This window comes from Eubalaena glacialis, chromosome 15 (assembly GCF_028564815.1).
Source record: "Eubalaena glacialis isolate mEubGla1 chromosome 15, mEubGla1.1.hap2.+ XY, whole genome shotgun sequence".
Lineage (NCBI taxonomy): Eukaryota > Metazoa > Chordata > Mammalia > Artiodactyla > Balaenidae > Eubalaena > Eubalaena glacialis.
In genome coordinates this window covers 14,352,618-14,374,241 of record NC_083730.1, presented here as the reverse complement: position 1 = coordinate 14,374,241, position 21,624 = coordinate 14,352,618, and the positions used below count along the sequence as shown (strand labels likewise).

The following is a 21,624-nucleotide window of genomic DNA, read 5'->3' as shown; positions in this document are numbered from 1 at the left end:
GTGCAGTGTGGTCACAGCACATGTGATTTTAGCCACTATATCATACTACATCTCATATAAATGAGAACTTATTCTACTTTAGAGTTATTTAAAATATAAGTTCTGTTATGATCATTACAAAGAAAACATTATAATATTTTAAAAATTCAAACAGGTGTTTCCCTCAAAACCATGAAATTAAACACAGCATTAAAATTACCTTGACGATGGTCGGTGAGCATGTCCATTTGTATCTATTCCTAATAAATGTAAGAAAAAAACTATTTTGTCTTCATTTAGTTTAGAAAACAAAGATTGGTTGTTTCTGGCAGCATGAAAGAATTCCTGTATGTAACAAATAAGTTAAAAAATTTTAGTTCATTTATTTTATTTAAAAAGTAATTCCAATGAAAACATTTAATTAAATTTATACATAACTATAAAATTAAATTATCCTATTTTGTTTAAATTTGTCCTCAGGACCTACCAACACAAAGTACTTGTCAGTTCAGACATCTCCGTTCAAATAACGAGTGAGCTATTTTCTGTGTTATAATTAGGCTGAAAAAAGGTCATAGAAAGGGGATCTCGATTTCATGAAGTTCTCATAACATTGAATAAAATATAGCAGATTGAAGAACTATTTTGACAAGAGTCAAAAGTAAAACGGTACTAGTGGCAACAGTTTAGGAACGCTTTATGAGTTTTAAATGTTTTCATACTTCTGTTGTCCTATGTTACCACCCTAGTCCAACCATAGTCTCTCATTTGCAACATTGCAAATAGCCTCCTATTTCCTTTGTCCCAAGACTAGAATCTGTTCTTCACATTGTATGATAGAAAAATGTCAACTTAATGAAAGGAAATACGGTTCAAAAATGATTAATTTCATAATGATAAACTGGATTCATAAAGCCCTCTAAGAAAAGGATTCATCCTGTGCTTACATACACATGAACATGTAAGCAAGTACCTATGGAGACTACTTTTAAATTATTTTAAATAAGTCAACAGGCTGCCAAGATATATAATTATTGTTCACATAAATTAACTATAGAAGATGTTAATTTTAAGAATAAGAGGTATTTAACTTTCCAACAAAAGTCTGAAGTATTTTTTCAGATAATTCTTCATTATTACAAACATTAAAAATATAAATGGTGCCATTAGAGAAACCATCTAGTCAAGAATAGAAATAATTTTTTAAAAAAAAACAATGCTACCCATCCTCCTTAAAAACATAAAATGGCCCCCTAACTTTCATATATGTATGAAATGTATATTCTACCTAGCCCCTTTCAAATACATTCTAATTAGCCCCTAAGAAATTTTAAATCTAGATGGAAATGGCAAGTTTCTCAAGAGAAAGGAATTACATTCTAAAGATATAATTGAAAGCTGACAAGAAACAAAAAAACTTAGCAATTGAACTTGAGTCAAATTTACAATTTGTTTCATGACTGATAATATTCAGCTTTGTAAAAACTGCTATTCATTCATATGTGGACACAAGATCTGGGAAGCCATGAAACACTAATCTTACAGAGCTCAGCCTATTAGATTCCCATTGCCTTTTAAAAAGTTGGTCTTTTGTACTTAAGAGATAGAATACACTCCTAGCTTCTTTCCCCCCAATATTTAGTATAATTATGCCCACCAACCCCACTTTTCTTAGCTCAAAGACACTCATTCATTTTTGTACTTAACAAATATTTATTATACCTCATGGGAGACTACTAGATGACTACCCCAGCATGCAGTCTCCCTTTCTCTCGAAGTAAAACCTCTGATTTTATGGGACATGTCAGTGCTCCAAACTTAAAACCTACATATTTCCTATTCTCTCTCACAGCTACATGTGCCTTTTTGGTTATGGCCAATGAGATATAAGTCAAACATTTTGGTCAAAGGACTATGTGGACCTAAGGCTTTTTGAAATAAATTTAATTTAGTAGGAGAGAAGGTCCTTTTCGATTCCTTGTACTGTTGGCCTAAAACATTTAAAATAATGGCTGGAACTCCACCATCTCTTGGGTCGTAAGACAACTTTGAAGCCTAAAACCATGCTCTGAGGATAGAAGAGAAACTTAGGAGACTGGGTCTTAATGACATTGTGGAACCACTATGGCAATCTTGGACTGCATCAATCTTGGGCTGCCTACTTCTGGCATTATCTTTTATTGGGATAGAACTTCTAAGCAATATTTTTTTTTCTATTACAGAGTTGAATTTAATCTAAATTAATCATGTATCTATGTACCAGAGAATTCCATGATAGGAATTTAGATTTAACAATGTGAAAAAGACAGTATCTCTGCCACAAGATGTATATAGGATTGAAATTGTTTGGGTTTTTTTGTTTGTTGTTTTGTTTTGTTTTTATTTTTTATTTATTTATTTCTTTTTTTTTTTCTTTTTTTTTTTTTTTAAATAAATTTATTTATTTTGGGCTTCGTTGGGTCTTCGTTGATGCGTGCGGGCTTTCTCTAGCTGCGGCGAGCAGGGGCTACTCTTCGTTGTGGTGCGCGAGCTTCTCATTGCAGTGGCTTCTCTTGTTGTGGAGCACGGGCTCTAGGCTCGTGGGCTTCAGTAGTTGTGGCACATGGGCTTCAGTAGTTGTGGCTCACGGGCTCTAGAGTGCAGGCTCAGTAGTTGTGGCACATGGGCTCAGTAGTTGTGATGCACGGGCCTAGTTGCTCCGCGGCATGTGGGATCCTCCAGGACCAGGGCTTGAACCCGTGTCCCCTGCATTGGCAGGCAGATTCCCAATCACTGCGCCACCAGGGAAGTCCCTGTTTTGTTTTTAAATCCCCTCCTTTTTGCAGAAACAGTACAGAAATGCTTGTTAGATCCAATGGCTTATAATATAGGCAGTTGTAAGCTTAAATGAAAGCAGAGTTCCTTTTAATCCTCTGGGATGTATCGGAACAGTTAGTCCTCACACATCTTTTTTTATTTTCCATTCTTTTTTAGATTCTTTTCCCATAGGATTGAAATTGTTGCCAATGTATCAAAAATTACAGCATAGCGTAATAAAGTACTAAGATAGAGGTATTAAGGGAATATAGAAGAGGGTTCTCTAAGTCAAACTGGAAGTGGGGTAAAGCAAAGGGAAGTCATGGAAGACCTAATAGAGGAGATGGCTATGGATATTTTACCACAATTTTTAAAAAAGGGAGTAGAAATTGGCATATATTTGTAAACCGTTTGACTAGAATTAAGCATGAGTCTCTGGCCAGGGCACAAAGTCCAGGTTGGACCCCTGACTCCCTCTCTAGCCTGATCTCAGACTGTGCTCTAGTAAGTGTTCCTGCCATGCTAACCTCCCCTTTTTTCAGTTCCCCAAATCCATTATGCTGGCTCTCCTTTCAGGGCCCAAGTTTACATAACGCTGTTGGCCTGAAATACTCTTCTCTATATGCAATCCAGATCCATCCATTTTTTTGTCTCCTATACTTCTCCAGAGACTATCTCAAAACTCTCAGGAAAGTCTTCCTCTAACTGTTTAGTTCAGATCAGAATTTTCTAAAGATATATTCTTAGTCCCTGCATTTTTCCTTCACACCACTTATCATTGTTGATGATTTCATATTTTTGTTATTACTTGATTAATGTACATGTCTCTATCATATCTTATGAAGTTGTAGGTAAATTTTTTTTCTGGTCACTATCATATCACCAACTAGCAGCATTGAAGTAAAGTAAAAAAGGCATAAAATCAGGCCAGTCATTATCTGCCTATCCACAAGGAATCAAATCCATGATTTTGGAACATTTTTGGCTATGTTTATGAAATTAGAAGCCAAAGGCCTTTAAGCAGATACTGATATAAGTCAATTATATTAAGAAGTGATAGCAAAATAAATTGCTAATTATTTTTTTGAAGAGATTTTATTTAACTTGAAGGTTTTCCCTTTTGACAAAAGCATATGTTAAATGAAAAAAGAAAGCTTCAAGGAAAAATATTCTGATAAAAGAAATAGGGTTTATCAAAGAACACATTGAGCACTTAATTCCTGATAAGTAAATACAAAGAAAAATGCAGACACATACTGACTTTTTACAAACAAACAATAAAAATGACTACATTATGGAGAAGTCCGCAATGTCAGTCCAAAGACACTACTGGTAAAAGGAAGAATCATTAAGGGTCAATCAATGAATGCTTCTTACAACAGATGAATTATGAGTTATAATTTGGAGATGAGAAAGAATAGATTGATAGAAAGGAGTGAGCCAATATCCACAGCTGAGATTTTCACACAATTTTTGAAAATATAAATTCTACTGGATTCCTGGTGAAGCTGTGATGATTGTCACTAACAGTCCAAAAAACTTGATATCTTAACGAAATTCAAATATTTTATTATGATTAACTTGTGAATTTGTTTTTGCTTATCTAATTTTTCTTTAAAGTACAATTTTTTTAAACATCTACTTTATGTTATAATAAATGCATTAGATTTGAACAGCATTTTTCAGAAGACTTTCACACAAATCACATGGTCCCACTACTTGTAAGAGACTGGTTCTGTGGTCAATGAAAGATCAAGAAGGTTTACCTAGGATGATTCAGCAAACTAGGAAAGAAATGCAGGTTTCCTAAATCCAACCAAGGGCTCATTTTACTGTCAGAAACACGGAATTTAAGAGTTAACTTTTTTTTTTTTAATAAATCTATTTATTTTATTTATTTATTTTTGACTGCATTGGGTCTTCGTTGCTGCGCATGGGCTTTCTCCAGCTGTGGGAGCTACTCTTCGTTGCGGTGCGTGGGCTTCCCATTGCAGTGGCCTCTCTCGTTGCAGAGCACGGGCTCTAGGCGCGTGGGCTTCAGTAGTTGTGGCACGCGGGCTCAGCAGTTGTGGCTCGCAAGCTCCAGAGCACAGGCTCAGTGGTTGTGGCGCACGGGCCTAGCTGCTCCGCGGCATGTGGGATCTTCCCAGACCAGGGATTGAACCCGTGTCCCCTGCATTGGCAGGCGGATTCTCAACCACTGCGCCACCAGGGAAGCCCAGAGTTAACTTTTTTAAATTATTTTTTTTAAACTTCTATTAATTGGTTATTGTAGAATATGTAATTTCCTAGAATCCAGTCTTTTTAAAATAGTATGCTACAATAAAGAACTTTCAAGTTCATACAAGTAAAAAAAACGAAGATGCATTTACTAACAAATCAGTTTCTAGTACATTAGGTACAAATACGTGTGCTGTAGATTAGCCACTCAATAGCACGTACCTTCACATTATCAAAAACCCAGGTATCCAGTTTTGTTACATCCTGGGCACCAAAATCCTCACTGTAAGCGTCATAATTATGTGCAAAAACATGGTTTCCACTAGCACCTGAAAAGGAAATTTGGAGAAAAAAATTTTTAATGATCTGCCATGGACCATAGTTTATACTATAACATATGCTGTTGTTTTTGTTCTCACAGTAACATATTCCAATTTTACAGATACACTGCAAGTGAGTTAATTAACTTGCCAAAGTCACAGTGCTAATGAATACACGACAGCACAAAAGTAAACAACAAAGTTTGTCTCCCTGTAAGGATTAAACTATTCAAAGAATTTGTGCATCTAAGGATGGTACAATCTAAAATAGATGAAATCATTTGTTTTACAAAATTCCCTAACCAAGAAGAAAATTCAAATATTTCAATTCTTTTATTCATAAAATATGTGCATTTTTCTCAGTATAAGAGAATAAATATTGCTTATTGCCAAATAGTTTGAAAGGGTCAACAAATATATTAATCTTACACATTTGTAGGATTTTATTAAGAATCTAATCAACTTAGTGAATTTCTGAGTTAGGCTCTTACAGCTCATAAGTAAGAGATATAACAAAATAATGACAAATCTCTTATAATATCAGCTTAGCTCTAATGATACTATTCTACTGTTCAGCCATTCTACTTCCCACATTCTAAGTAAAGATCTGAGTGGGTCTGTGGGTTGCCATAAGAAATGGAACATTCTTATTCGATTATCTCCAATTCAGGTGTCCTGTCCTATCAACTGTAGTCAGAAGTAGAGAGGTAAGTTTGGTGGCCATAGCAACTTAATCCATCCTCACCACCACCAGTCCCCCAAAAAGCTTAACTGCTTTCCAAAGAAGGGAGTATATAAATGGCAAGCAGTATGAGTTTTTTGACCTGCTCTACATAATAATGTTCTGTGACTATCATACAGAAAATTCTGAATATCTGTTTTGCTTTTGAGACATATAATAATCTTTAGTAATTACAATTATTATATTATATTCTTGACAAAGTGTAAACTTTTTCATTAGGTGAAATGATCATAATGCTCTCACTAAAAAGCATTTAATGATACAAAATTCAAATGGAATCCAACTGATTTTAGAAAATAATGTAAATGAATTTTCTAATCAAGAGATGTTCTAATACTTGCAGATTCGTCATGCACAGAAATACAACAAATACAACAAATCCAAATGGCATGATCCTGAATATATGCAAATAGAAGTTATAAATAAAAATTTTAACATTTAAATCTTTATGTGACTATCTACTAACTTCTTAGTAATAATCTATCAAAGTAAAATGAACCAGACATCTACATCATCATCATAATGAGGAGTTATCATCATCATAATAAGCATTTTGCTAAATGTTTCACATGAATTATCTTATTTAATCCCTAAAACAAACCTAGAAGATAGAAATTATTATTATTATTATCACATTTTACAGAAAAGAAAACTGAAATTCAGAGAAGTTATCTAACTTGCCCAAGATTAAAAAGCTGTTAGATGTTAAGAGTCATATACCATTTCATCGAATCGAAGGTATTAAAAACTGTATAATTCAACATTTCAAGTACAACTAAGAAGGAAAAAAATCAAACTGACATGTCTATCTATTGTAATATACACCCTTATTTCAGAGATGTTAAATATGTAAAAACATGTATTTCAAAATCAATAAAATATAGTATATATTTTAAATTACCATACTGATTTATTGCCTATTTAATAGCTGAGGAAATATAATCAATGACTTTTACCTTTGGCAAACATAGCCAAGATGTCTGGGCTCCCCCAGCACCATGTGTGCCTGGTTTCATTAATAAGAGAATCAAATTCTACAGGATTTTCCTTCCATCCTTCAGGTAATTGAGAAAAAAAGCAAACAATGACAAAAGTAATATATACATGATGAAATATTAGTATAACCCCTAAAGAAGTATTTTTCAAATAATAACAATGAGGATTAATTGCAGAACAAATGCAAAACTAATAACAGATTTTGTTACATGTATTATATTACAATTTTTTTTAAAACGCTTACAATAGATAATTTACTTCTTACTAAAATATAGAATCACTTTTGACCTTTCGAGTGTTAAGATCTAGGAAATCCATGAATCCATCCAATCATATTCTATCAATAGCACAGGATGATAAAAAGCTAAAGCTTAATTCTTGAGTCAATCCCAGTGTGTGTTTATGTGAGTTAGGCATGCTAAAATACTTGTCAAAAGTATCTCAAAACAGGGACTTCCCTGGCGGTCCAGTGGTTAAGACTCCATGCTTCCCCTGCAGGGGGCGTCGGTTCGGTCCCTGGTCAGAGAACTAAGATCCCACATGCCACGCAGCATGGCCAAAAAAAAAGTATCTCAAAACATACTTCACTTTGTGTCATGATTCAGTGTTAAAGAAGCAATATTTTTGCGATAAATTTTTCATGTGATAAAATCATCTAAATAGACAATACCTTTGGCAACTGCACTGACATCTTCATAAAACCCTGCTATCAGGGCTACATGGCCTGGCCGAGATTCAGTTGGCACACGTGTGTGAGATATCCCCCAGCTGCCTTCATGCATTATGATATTCCTAAAAGATGTTACAGATGAATAGTTAACATAGACTATGATCAAATGCTCTGTTAAGGCTATAGAAAAATAAATTACTGAAGGAATCCAGTCAAAAGAATGAGTCAAAATTTAAGAAGGAAAGGAATCTTTCTGATCCCACTTGAGCACAGTCCTATCCCTCCCACCAGCTGGATTCAGTAGCACAAGAAAGCCCAGGTGAGACAAAGAACCACTCAACCACTGTACAGGATCACAAGACAAAATACACCATTATTGTTTAAAGCCACAAAGTATTGAAATGGTATGTTACATAAGAAATCATTGATATACACAATATTATTTTGTCAATGTTAAATTTTCTTAGGTGTGATGGTGGTTAAATTATCTTCCTAAATTTGAGATTAAAACAGGCCAAAATTTCTTTTGCTAAAATGTATCAACATTCTTTAAGTTGTCTAACAGTGATTTGCAAAATTCGGGGGAAAATGCAAAACTATCAGTAATGCTGTTGCAGGTGAAAGGCCAGCAGAGCAACAAGTTATAAAACACTAATTCATTGGTAACAACTTTCAAGATAAACTTTCAACTCTCAAAATGTTCTGTAGAAAAGTATCTAAAAGTGCTGGTTTAGACACTTTTAATATTGACACCTCATAATAAAACCAACTTTGGTCAAATATATACATAAAAATAAAAGGCTTAAAAAACCATTGAACCACCTGCTGAGGGAGAAATATTTCTTAACTTCTTCAGTTAGGTAATGGAAACTGAACTCAAACAGAGAGAGGGAGGTATAAAGAAATGTGGATACTTCTGTTGAAAACATTTTGATCAGATCATATTTTTTAAAAAACAGTGAGGAACAAATAAAACCTTTCAAAAAAAAAGGTTCAGAAGAAGCTAGAATGGCATACAACACAAGGCACATCAACTGTGAGCCCTTTGCCCTCTATGTAACACCCCAAGGAGACGCAAGTGGTACCAGAAAGCCTTGCCTTTGCCTTAACAACCAGTATATTTTATATCTTATTAATTTTGCAATGAACTATATTTCTCTCCTTTCTTCGACAACTAAGAAATTCAACCAAATATATCACCCCAATTTTTAAACTATTCATAGAAATTTATGTTACACATTTTTGTGTACTGAACTTAACCCAGGCTTGATCTTATTTTCCTACTCATATTTTCCTATTGCCCTGAGTTGCTCATATATTTGCATACTTTAGTATATTATGCATTTCTTTGAGGCACCATAAATTTATTCCTGGAAATTCAACATAGAATTCAGGCTCATTCATTCTTCTAGCAGTCAACAAATATTTATTAATTGCCTGTATGTTCTAGGAACTAGAGATAAAGTAGTATAGAAAACAAAGTCCCAGCCTTAGTGGAAGTTGCACATGCTAAGTAGTACTATAAAGAAAACTGAAATAGGGTAAAGAGATAGAAAGAAATCATGACAGGGGCAGGAGAAAGATAGACGATTTTAGATAAATTTCCAATTGAATTTGAGTTTTAATCTCTCTACAACAGCATTAGGAAGGGCTTTTGAGGGGCTTGCTATGAATCAGAAAAAGAACAGTTGATTGCAGGAGTCCCCTAAGCCCCAAAAATTAAATATTTCTTTTCAAAGCCACTTAATAGAATCCAAAATTACATTATGTAGTGATATAGACTTGGAAGGGCTTCATATATTTTATAGAAGATGTATTTTGAGTTGAAGTCTATATTTTCTAGTTAAACACCTTTGCAATTGGCAATTCACTAATATATATGCTTGTCATTAATAAGAAAAGGACAATATAGTGAGTTGTAAGCCAGGTTTCAGAAATGAGGACAAGTTAGGCCAAGCAGCTAAGGTCATTCATTTCGATTCACCTGATAGCAACTTCCACAATATGAGAAATAACTCCTAGAAGGAAATAAACTTGCTAATCTCTATGGCAAAGGCCAATGTATATGTGCCCTATTCTCTTTCTCATCATCACTCCTCTACCCAACGTGAGATAAACAGTATTAGCATAACATTTTCCAGAGATGTCTTTGTACCAGTTGACATGCTTACCTAATAAATGGTGCCCTAGAATTTCCATTTTCATCTAATTCATAAAGTTTATCTGCTCGCAGGCCATCAGCAACAAACAGCACTAATCTTTTCGCTGGGGGAGGCAATGGCGTAAACTGAGGAGTCATTCCATGAACCAAAGGAGATGTAAAGTAAATGTCAAAGATGGAGGCGAAGAACACCAAATGTATGAGCAATCCCAAAATAATGTACAGCAGCATATCCCGTGTAAATAATCTTCAAGAAAAACTGAAAAGAGGGAACAAGATTAAATTTGGGTAAGCCTTAGTGCAATCATATATACTTTCACTTATTTTGATGACTACATATAGATTGTATATTTTAAAATATTACATAACACAGCTTCACCTTCATTTATGATGGTAACAAGCATTATTTAATAATGAGATATTACAGAAATAAAATATATGATAAAGTACACTCAAACAAAAAGAAAAGTTCAAGTATCATAAGTAATTAGCACCAATAAACTATTTATAATAAACTTAAATGCATACTAAGCTCATAAAAACTAACATAGGATCAAAAAACAAAGAAAGAATTAAATGAGTCCTAAAATGAGTTAAGGTTCAGTCAAGTCAAATCCTGTATAAAATAGAAAATATAACTCATGGTGGTCTTGGTTACCCATGTGACAACCATTGATATTCTCAGAATTTAACATTATTTAACTATTTGTGCTTCTTTTTTTTTTTTTTTTTTGACTTCTGGTTATCAGCTCAGGACAGTTTTAGCTTCTCTTGACTATCACCAAGTTGAGCAGACAACATGCATTTTGTCCATTTAGTAGGGGAAGGAAAAAGTAGTTAAATTTCGTCTTTGCGTCAGAAGATTTACACTCATTAAGGGAACACTTTATTTTAGTTCCCTGAACCAATACAAAAAAGCAGAGGGTTACATTCATTCATTCAGTAAAAATGTTCTGTGCACATATTAAGCGCATAATTGTGTGCTGGGGAACTACAGAGACCACCAAAGTGACACAGTCACAAATCTGATGAGCTTACAAATACTTAGGGAAGGAAAACTAAGCAATGTGAAACATTTAAATAACACATTTAAATATACCATTAACTGCCTAAATCAATGGGAGTCCATGGGAGTGCTTTTCAAGCCAGTCTACAATTTGCTTTTGTTGGTGAATCTCTCCCCAGATTACAAATAACAGCAAAGTACTCTAACTTGTCCTTCTTGTAATGTAACTGCATTAGTTACACATAGTGACGCTTGGCTGAAAAACACCAAAGATGAGTTAATTTAATTACAGATACATCTTATTCTTCCTGGCCTGAAGAAGTACATTATGAAAGGAAAGGGTGGCAAAATATCCTGCAAAAAAACTGAAACATTGGGGAAGAAACCTTATCAAAGTCAAGCATATAATAAAATAATAAAATAAAATAGAGAAAATGGTCAAATTATGGGCCACTTTTTTCTTGGGAGAATCAAGAGTCAACTAAATATCAAAGATATTCCACAAATTATAAAAGTCCCTTACTGAGTAGATGCTATTCTGCAATCTAAGGCAACACTCTCAGAATAAATATGTATTTTCCTTATGAGCTTTGACTACATGGCAACTCCCATCTTAATAATAGCAATCTGATTATAAAAATAAAATCACTGTGGTAAGTTTGGAAATATAGAAAAATTACCTACACTTCTACTACCTAAAGAAAAATCTGTTCACAGTTTCTTACAATTTTTATCCTATCTACATTTTTATAGAGGCTCACAATTTTATATAGATTTTTTCCTTTATTATACATTAACATTTCTGTTATTTAAAAAAATAACCCACCTTTTCCTACACATCATTTACCATTACCATAACTCTATTCTATGGGTGCATTTTAATTTTCCTGATCACCCCCATATTGTTAAGCAGGTTTTTACTATTAAAAGTATCAATGTGATTAATCTAAATTTATATATAATTTTTATGTTAATTTTTCAGACATTTCACGTTATCTGCTTAAGATACTGCCTATAAGTACAGTCACTGAATCAAAGGCTACGAACATCTTTAAGGCCTTTGATATGCTATATATGGAAATAATTGTTTCAGCTGAATACTGATTCTCCTAATGATAAATTAATTAAACACTTGCAATATATATTTCTCTTGCTTATCTCACAAGCCCTCCTGAAGAAAAAGTCATCACTTCAAATACACACAGTACAACAAACTAAATTTGATGAATTAAAAAGGAGACGTTAAGCAGAATATTCTAAAGGACAAGATTTCAAACACGGAAATTATTATTAATATCAGTGTTTCAAGAGAGGAGGGTGTGGTCAACTTTATCAGATACACTTAAAGACTGGAGTAAGAGCAGGGCAGCAAACTGAAGTCCTTGTTAACCTTACTGAGGAATTTCAACAGAGTAGTGAGAGGTAAGCCCCATGAACGTGCTTGCTCGAAAGTAAATGGGAGGTCAGGGAGGGAAAGACAGTGGGATGAGTACAGCTCTTTGGGAGAATGCTAAGTCTCAAGAAAAGTTCTTTTCTTAAATGAAAATTGATGTATGGCCAATAGAGGGTTTTCCTCAGGTAGGAGACACTAGATCTGTGTGCTGAGGAATGATTTCAAATGTAGAAAGAAATTAACGCTGCAACAGAAAGGTGGAGTAACTGCAGGAGTTAAAAATCCTTGTGAAAGCAAGAAGAGCTGGAGCCTAGAGCACAGTGGAGCAGCTGGACCACCCTGTTGTGCCTGGGACCACCCCCCCCACCCCCCCACCACCCCCCGCTTTGGGCACTGGAAGTCTTGCATCCAGGGAAACCACTCAGTTCCAAGTGAACTATCTCTGGGCTCTTCAGCTGGCTCTTCCCATGGCGGGCTCCTTCTTATTTTTCACACCATCTTCTCAAATGTCGCCTCCTCAAGGTTTCTACACCACCCTAAAGTAGACCCTTTCTTCATTTTCCCTGATATAAACAATGACACGCTCTGTATTTATTGTTGAAATTTACTTAGTGATTCTCTTCCACTAGAATATAAGCCCCATAAGGACACAGATTGATATCTTGTTCACCACTGTTATGTCCTACCTACTGAGAAAGTAGGTGCTCAATCAATGTTTTTTAAGGAACTTATTAAAATGAATGGCAAAGTAATTTTGGCTAAAATGAATCCTACTTCAACAACATTTATTCAAAACCTACTATTTTGCAAGTATTATGCTCAGCAACAGAATTAGAAAAGTGAATAGACATGGACCACATGTCCGTGTTGAATACGCACGACCACATGTTTTAGTAGGACCACAAAGAACGAGGCAAAGAACCCAGCCAAAGCAAGGAAAGACTTTGAAGATATGTGGGATATTAGGCAATCAAAAGATGTATGCAAAAATACAATATCTAGTAGCCCACTTTTCAATGCTAACAAGGAGCCCTGTGATAATTCTTTCAGATCCAAAAAATTACCTACTAATGTATGTTTTTAACCATTTTTTTAATATATGCATATTAAATAAAAATTACCATTAGTTCATACAATTGTTTTTCTTTTGAGTATAAGGGTTCTTGTTATAATACATTCCACTTATTTAGAGTTAATTATTCTAAGGTCAACAGTCTTACTAAATTTTTTCTGACGCACTCTAATGAATGGCATCTATTTTTAAATCTTTCAATCAACTTTATTAAAGTATAATTTATATACAAAAATGGACATTTTACATTTTATAAGTTTTGACCAACATATACACTCATATAACCAACCACCAGAATCAAGATATAGAATATTTTTATCATTCCAAGAAGTTCCCCCATGTCCCTCTGCAGTCAAACCCCGTCCCCACAGCTCTGACCATAAGCAATCACTGCCTTCTGTGATGCAAGATTAATTTTTAGCATTCTAAAGTGTCACTGAGATGGAATCATGCAGTATGTACTTTATTGTATCTGCTTTCATTCAGTATTACATTTTTGAGATTCATGCACGGCTGTGATTCAGTTGTTTGTTCCTTTTTAATACCGAGAAGGATCCATTATATGGATATACTACAAATTGTTTATCTATTCACCTCTTGATGGATATGTGAATTGTTTCCAGTTTTGGGCTATTATAAATAAAGCTTCTATGAACAGTAAATGACTTTGTGAATATATGCTTTCATTTCTCTTGAATAAATATGCAGAATTAGAATTGCTGGGTTAAATGGTAAGCAGATGTTTAAACGTATAAAAAGAACTGCCAAACTTTTTCCAAACTGCTTAACACACCTACAAGCAATGTCTTTAAGTGTTTTAAAACTTTATTTTATTGACAATCTATAATTTGGCTATAAATGTTGTTTTAGAATTTACTTTATAGTAAGTATAATGTGCTTTATAATTTCTTATATATTGTTATAATGTTGCCCCCCACTCTTGAGTATATTCAATTACAGTTAGTGGGAGTGTAGTGGTAACCTATTGTGGTTTTAATTTACCTTTCCCTGATAACCAATAACGTTGAGCAACTTCTCATGCATTTAATGAACTTTTTTTAATCCTCTTTTTTTCCCTTTTCACTTTTTAAACAGTGTTTTTCAAATAGCAGTACTTTTAAATTCTGATTAAGTTCAATTAATTTTCTTTTGGCAATTGTATTTTGTGTCCCACCTAAGGAATTTTTGTAAATGACAACACTTTAGTATAGATTTTTAACATTTTTATTTTCAAACAATTCCAAATTCAGAGAAAAACTGCAATAGTGGTATGAATATCCATACACCCCTTAGCCATATACATCTAACGTTAACATTTTTCCCACTTGCTTTATCATTTTCTCCTTCTTGCCTCTCTGGTCCCTGCCTCACCTCTTTAACTTACCCCTCCCATGTGTGCGGGTGGGAGGTTTGGGGGGGGTGGTGTGTGTCACATAATATTGTTTCTGAACCATGTGAAGATAATTTACATACACTATGGCCCTTTACCCCTAAATACTTCAGTGTTTACTTCCTGAGAATAATGATACTCCCATATATACCTACAGTAGAGTTATCAACTTCAGTACACTCAACGTCAGTATTTTTATCTAATCTACCATGTATACTACAGATTTTTGAAGTGTCCCAATAATATTCTTTATAGCATTTTTATAGCTTTATTGAGGCATAATTGGCCTATAATAAGCTGTATATATTTAAAGTGTATAATAATTACAGTCAAGATAGTTAACATACCCATAACCCTCAAAAGTTTCCTCATGCCTCTGTGATTCATCCCTACATATTTCATTTTTTGATATTATTGTAAATGGTATTTTTTATTTCAATTTCCCCTTGTTAGTTCTTAAATTACCACTGATTTTTATATTCACTTTGTATCCTGCAACACTGAAAAATTATTAGTTATAGTAGCTTTTATGTAGGTACCTTTTGATTTTCTAAAGAGATAATTATGTCACCTGTGAAAAAAGGACTTCTTAGCAATCTATACTTTTTTATTTATGTCTCACGCTTGTTGTACTGTCTAGGACCTCTAGTATAATGTTGAATAGGTGTAGTAACAACAGAAATCCTTGCCTTGTTTCCAGTCTTAGGGTGAAAGTTGTCAGTTTTCCAGGTTTTGTAGATTCCCTTTCTTAAGTTAAAGAAATTCCCTTTTACTCTCAATATGCAAAGAGTTTTAAACTGTGAATGAATGCTGGATTTTGTCAAATGCTTTTGTTGCATCTATTGAGATGATCATGATCATTCGGTTTTTCTCTTTTAGTCTCCCAATGTGGTGAATTACGCTGATTGAATTTCCAACGTTAAACCAAGTTTGCACTCCCAGAACAAACCCCACTTGATCATTAAGTATTATCCTTTCTATATACTATTGGATTTTATTTCCTGAAATACTATTTAGCATTTTGAAGTAATATTTATTAGAGATATTAGACTATAATTTTCTTTTTTTTCTGGTTTTGGTATCAGACAATGCATTGGGAAGTGCTGTTACCTCTTTTATTTTTTGGAAGAGTCTGTGTAGAATTTATATTATTTCTTCCTTTCTTGTGTGACAGAATTCACCAATGAAACCAATGGCTCAGAGTTTTCTTTGTTGGAAGGTTTTTAACTATAAATTCTTCATATACAGAGAGATGTTACGATTATTTACTACTTGTTGAGTGAGTTTTGGTAGTTGTATCTTTTAATTTGTCCATTTGTCCATTTCATCCAAATTGTCAAATTTATTATTCCAAAATTATTCATAATATTCTATTCACTTATCCTTTTTTCTGTCCTCTAGCTCAGGACCCCATCTATCAGGTATCATATTTAGTTATGCAAAGTAAGTCATTTTTCAAGTACTTAATTCATTTCAGTTAGATCTTAAACTTTATTTACAACTAAAGTACGTACTGTATATATCTAGATGTACAGAAGCTCACACTGATTTAAATACTCCTCTTTACCATGGAAACCTGAGTACTCTCCTTTTCATGCTTATAAATAAGGAAATATGTATATCACTTCTCACTTTCATTTGTATTTACAAATAACTCCCTGGACTTATGGTCTTTCTTTTCTCCATTGCTATTACACAACTCTTCTATATAAAGTATCAAAGTTTATGTGTTAAAGGATAATACAAATTTTCCACTACCCAAAACCTTATTGAAGTAGTGAAACAAAAATTGTGTTTGAGAACTTTGACCCTGAAGCTGTAACAGCCAACATAAAAATCTAGCTCTGTTATATAGTGACAGTGGGCTCCTAGTCAAGTCCCTACCTTGCACTCTCAAGCATCATTTCCTCAGGGGCTATGCAGTCCAAATCGGAAGCCAAAACCTTTACTTCAGTTTACAATTATATGGCTATGACTCTGACTATTTGTAGTAATGTCTGTCTCTTATCATTTAAAGCTGATTCCAGGACAGCAAGACAGGCTTTCTCCAGCATTCCTCACAGTCCTGGGCACTTACTAAGGACTAATAAATGACTTGCAATTATCATTTCAAAGGTAAATGTAATATGCACAATAGCCACTAGAGGCTGCCTTGTTTCTCTATTTATTCCTCCTCCAGAACACACGCATGAACTGTGAAGATTCAGGATACTTAAAAACAACTACAACAACTTTTATGTTTAAGTCATTTACTATACATAAAATTTCGGTGATTCCAAAATATCATTCTTCACACACTACTTATTTTATTATTGCTAAGCACATGTAATTAAGCAATATTATTACTTAATATTTCTGTTTTTAAAAAATCACTTTTTATTCAGATTTAGTGAAAAAGAAAACTTTGTCATGGATGAATCATTTGGAAACCACCAAAATAAATGAATAATTACTAAAAATTTTAAAATACACATAACCATGTATCAATAAAAGTTATTTAGCTTATATCTGTGGGATGTTTACCACATGCTGAAAAACAATGTTAAAAAATTAGAATGCATAAAAATGTATAAAAAATTAGATACTTATAAAACTTTAAGTCAATGAAAAACTTGCATTTAAAATATTACTTGTGGTTATTTTAAGACTACTAAAGCAAAAAATAATGTTTTAAACACAAAAATGATTTAAGTGCTTGGAAAAAAGCGATCTTTTATATTTTCATCACTAAGATACAAACTTCAATGACTATCCATATTATTCAGTGAAACATTAGCTGTAAAGACCAAATTAATGCAGATCTTGCTAAGTAGAAAGAAAATTTCTCAACAATATTAACAGCAAATTATTAAAAGTAGAGATCAGCAATTATTAATATTCTAGTATGTGCTATTTCTTAAACATTTTTAATTGGTAAGTAAACCTCTATGTATTGCGGAAGAGAAAAGTACTTACTGAGAAGACTGGCCAGTTGATTGGTTACGGGCTTGGAAGGTCACATAAACAAGTCCATGATTATAGGATACGAAGTAGAATCAGGAAACTACAGACTTGTTATAGGAAGCCAATCATGGAAGGACTTCTACATCCAACTTCTTACGACTCTCTGAGGAAACATATTTTAAATCTATTGATATTTTCAACTTTCATTTTAGAAATCAGACCTTAAATTAAAGATATTCCCTTTGGGGCCTACTACCTTAATTGCTTTTTCTGGCTGTAGCTACTAAACAATTGACAACGGGTTTGTTTTGCTTTATTTTTAAAAGTCTGTCAAATGTTCTCCATATACTAGTATTACATTAATTGATAACTGACTATAACATTTATTGTGTACTAGGTACCAGATACGGTGACAAGCACATTCCTAATTCTATATACTTTCAGTATCCCCTCGACAGATGAGGGCTGAGAGAAGTCAAGTAACTATTTAAAAGTCTCACAGCAAATAATTGGCAGAACTGGGATATGAACTTTAGGCTCTTCAACCTAATAAGCACAATCCTCTAAGGGAAGACCCTAAGTGCAGGGACCCTAAATACAAAAGATTTCTACAATTCCCCATTACAGAGATAGAAATATTGTACTATACAAACAACCCATTTCTAATCATGCCCTTTCCATGCCATTCCCTAATCCCTTCCATTTCTCCATTCCAGAAATTGGTTCCATTTTCAGTCTCTCTGGCAAACGCAATAAGGAGCAGCAATCCTTTTAGCTAAGAAATATGTAACAGCATTGACTAGTTTGATACTATTTTTCTAAGATCCAGGATTTTTTTCCCCATGCTTTTCTTCAATATATGGCTCACACACGCAAAAATTTAGAATTCAAACATTAGGAGATAATGTTCTATAAAAAATACTTCGAATTCTTAGTATTAATAACATCAAAAACAACTTCTACCAAAAACAAAACGAAAAACCCAAATCCTCATTCAAATGAAAATTTTAGTTTACTGAGCCTGGGTAAACTGAAATTAAAGCCGACATTTAACTGTTGGCATACATTTACATGTAAACCAATAACCTGACCTAAGGCTATATAAGAACGCTATATTTTTATTTTTCCACAGACCTAAAGGAGATACTTTACTGCTTCAATGTAACATAACTTACCTGATAACATAATTATTGCCACCTCTATTTTGGTGCTTAAAGGAAGAACCTATGCAGAATGACAGAGAAATCTAAAAGTGCAAAAGTGGCAAACTTTGTATACTGTGCTAACATTTTTGTATACTGTCCAATATATATATACTGTCCAAAGTATACAGTATACTGTATACTTTGTATACTGTCCAAACTTAGTATACTGTGCTAACATTTGATAAAATGTATCAAAACTGTCAAAAGCAGCCAAGTTTGAAAACAATTTCTCAGTTCCACAGTCAGTACCTTGACTCCAGCCTAAATGTACAAGTCAGAAATGTTGCAAGGCATAGCGGAGAAAGAATGGCTTTGGACATAAGAGAACTGATTTTAGTTCCTTTGAATACTTACTGATGGAGTTGACTTGACCGGGTCATTGAACGTCTCTAGGATTAAGTTTACTTTTCCCTCCACTGAGGGACTGCATTTGATATTTTGAGGCATCCCTGTGTATTAAATCCTGAGATCCTAACAGTTTGCTATTGAAGTCGAGGCTATCAGGGTATTCTCTGATCCACGCAAATCCAAACCTCTGAGTTCCATTTTCCATTTACTCTCTCCATCTCCCACACCTCACCCTATGGCATCCTGCCCTATCACTACTAACTCGGTGGCGAGAAGGCGCTCTCCTAGGCCTCCAGGGCAAACGGGCACACGGCTGGGAAGGCAAGGAAGAGAAAGGAAGCCACATTCTGACTACAGCCCCTGCCCTGGGCACTTGCTACACGTGCGGAGAAAATGTCATCAATTGGCGGCACACAGCAGAAAAAGTGAAACGTGCTAAGGAAAAGTGAAGCAGCTCGGCGGCGGGCGTGACCGCACCTCAACCCCACTAGTCCCGGACTTTACCTGGGCTTATACAGGTCAGGCCTGATCTCAGGAATGAGGCCTCCTCACCGCGAAGGCGTGACCCAGCTCGAGGTCAGAGTGCCCCTCTGTTCCCGAAAGGACATCCAAGAGAATGTTCCTAAGCCACCGTCATAACCGCTCCTCAACCACTGAACGCCCCTGACACTTACCTGACCAGAAGCTGCTCTCGCGATAATTCTTGGGTCAGCCCTCCGTAACTCCAGTCCCCGCCCCCTACCTCATTAGGCCAATCAAAAAGGAGTGGGACGGGATTTTTGTCTTGGAGCGGGGAGCGGGGCCCTCTATCTTTGCTCACTAGTGGGAAGAACGGGCGGGGCGGGGGCGGAGCTGGGGCGGGGAGGGGGGCACGGCACGCGCCATTTCTCGCGAGACTGGGGACCAGGAAGACGCCTGCAGAGCCGGGCTGCTGCTGCAGCTGTGGCTGAGGCAGCGGGTGGTGCTGCTTCCACACCGTTTGCCTCCGAGCCTGGGCCTGGTCTCCAAGTGAGGAGGCGGGACGTGGCCAATCCGGGGCCCTGGAGGTGCCCAGTGCCCGCTGAGGCTTAGTGGGGATTCAGGCTGCGGCCTGTCAGAGCCAGACAGGGAGGCGCCCACGCTCCTGACAGTATAAGATGGCGGCGATGGCGCCTGGAGGTGGTGGCGGCGGCGTGAATCCATTCCTCAGTGATTCGGACGAGGACGAGGACGAGGTTTCAGCGACCGACGAGCGGCGGGCAGGACTTCGGCTGAGTTCCGGGGTCGGCCTAGATCCTGGCTCTGCGGACTCGCTATCGCCCCAGGATCCCGTGGCCTTAGGGAGCAGTGCACGGCCAGGGCTCCCTGGGGAGGCGTCGGCGGCTGCGGTGGCACTGGGGGTCACCGGGGAGACCCCGGCCCGATTGTCAGTTGATGCGATCGCGGCTCAGTTGTTGCGCGATCAATACTTGCTGACCGCCCTGGAGCTGCACACCGAGCTGTTAGAGAGCGGCCGCGAGCTCCCTCGGCTGCGCGACTACTTCTCCAATCCCGGCAACTTCGAGAGGCAGAGCGGGACCCCGCCGGGGTTAGGGGCGCCGGGGATCCCTGGAGCAGCCGGCGTTGGAGGCGCAGGAGGTCGGGAGCCGAGTACTACGTCGGGTGGGGGACAGCTCAGTAAGTGAACAACAGCCCTGTCACTCCGGCTGGACTGTTGGGATTGCAAGGGGTAGTTGTGGGGAGGGGGTACTTCCGGGCGGGTACTGAGTATGAGGAACATTTTAGTTAGAGAGTTGGGGCGGGGGGTGATCTTTTGCGGCGGAAGCAAAAGGATCTGGCAGTGACTCTTCTCTGCCTGCCTGCCTCCAGCTCTTGGCTGGACTTGCACCTGCTCCTGGCTCCACTCTTGGTGTCGGGATCTACTAAATAGCCAGCGTTTCTAGTTCACTGGCTATTACGTGACTCCAGAAGACTCCCTTGCAACCTTGGTTTATCGCTTTAATCCTTTTTCCGTTTTCTCCAATCCCCTGAATCACCACTACCTGGAAACAGTGTTCCTTAAATTGTTCGCAGTAATTATTTGACTCAAAGTCAAGAGAGAAAAGAATAGGAAATTTCTCTCCACGAAGTCAGATCCACTTGAAGACCCTTTGTCTTTGGGATGACTTGCTCACTCAAAAATTAGGTTTTCTGTTGCGTAAAATTTGTTCTGTTTAAACTCAATTTAATTCCATTTCTGTTCCTTAATTTCAGTAGGTTTCCAAAATTACAGGAAGTCTAAGGAGCTGGCTAGGCAAGTTCTACCTGCAGTGTATCTGCTGGTCTCACCACCTCACAGGCTTTTTTCTCTGCCTAAGTTAGGAATCAACTTTTTTTTTTTTTTTTTTTTTTTATGGCTGTGTTG

The 21,624-nt window shown here is 36.1% G+C and overlaps 2 protein-coding genes across 10 annotated transcripts in view; one reads left to right on the top strand and one right to left on the bottom strand.

Moving 5' to 3' along the window:
- Positions 1-19,910, bottom strand: part of PIGN (phosphatidylinositol glycan anchor biosynthesis class N) — a 166,166-nt gene extending 146,256 nt beyond the window's left edge. For all 4 annotated transcript variants that reach the window (XM_061168923.1, XM_061168922.1, XM_061168924.1 and 1 more), the window contains exons 1-7: positions 19,746-19,910; positions 17,701-17,851; positions 9,895-10,143; positions 7,724-7,845; positions 7,014-7,112; positions 5,218-5,324; positions 200-324 (exon numbers count right to left, since the gene is read on the bottom strand). In XM_061168923.1, the coding sequence (XP_061024906.1) occupies positions 200-324; positions 5,218-5,324; positions 7,014-7,112; positions 7,724-7,845; positions 9,895-10,115 (674 nt within the window). In that variant the 5' untranslated portion in view covers positions 10,116-10,143; positions 17,701-17,851; positions 19,746-19,910. The remainder of the gene's footprint in view (positions 1-199; positions 325-5,217; positions 5,325-7,013; positions 7,113-7,723; positions 7,846-9,894; positions 10,144-17,700; positions 17,852-19,745) is intronic.
- Positions 19,911-20,170: 260 nt separating this feature from the next.
- The window catches only part of RELCH (RAB11 binding and LisH domain, coiled-coil and HEAT repeat containing), a 123,333-nt gene continuing 121,879 nt past the window's right edge, over positions 20,171-21,624 (top strand). For 5 of the 6 annotated variants that reach the window (XM_061170508.1, XM_061170507.1, XM_061170506.1 and 2 more), the window contains exon 1: positions 20,171-20,897. In XM_061170508.1, coding sequence (XP_061026491.1) covers positions 20,378-20,897 — 520 coding nt within the window. In that variant the 5' untranslated portion in view covers positions 20,171-20,377. The remainder of the gene's footprint in view (positions 20,898-21,624) is intronic. The other variant, XM_061170511.1, reaches the window with a different exon arrangement.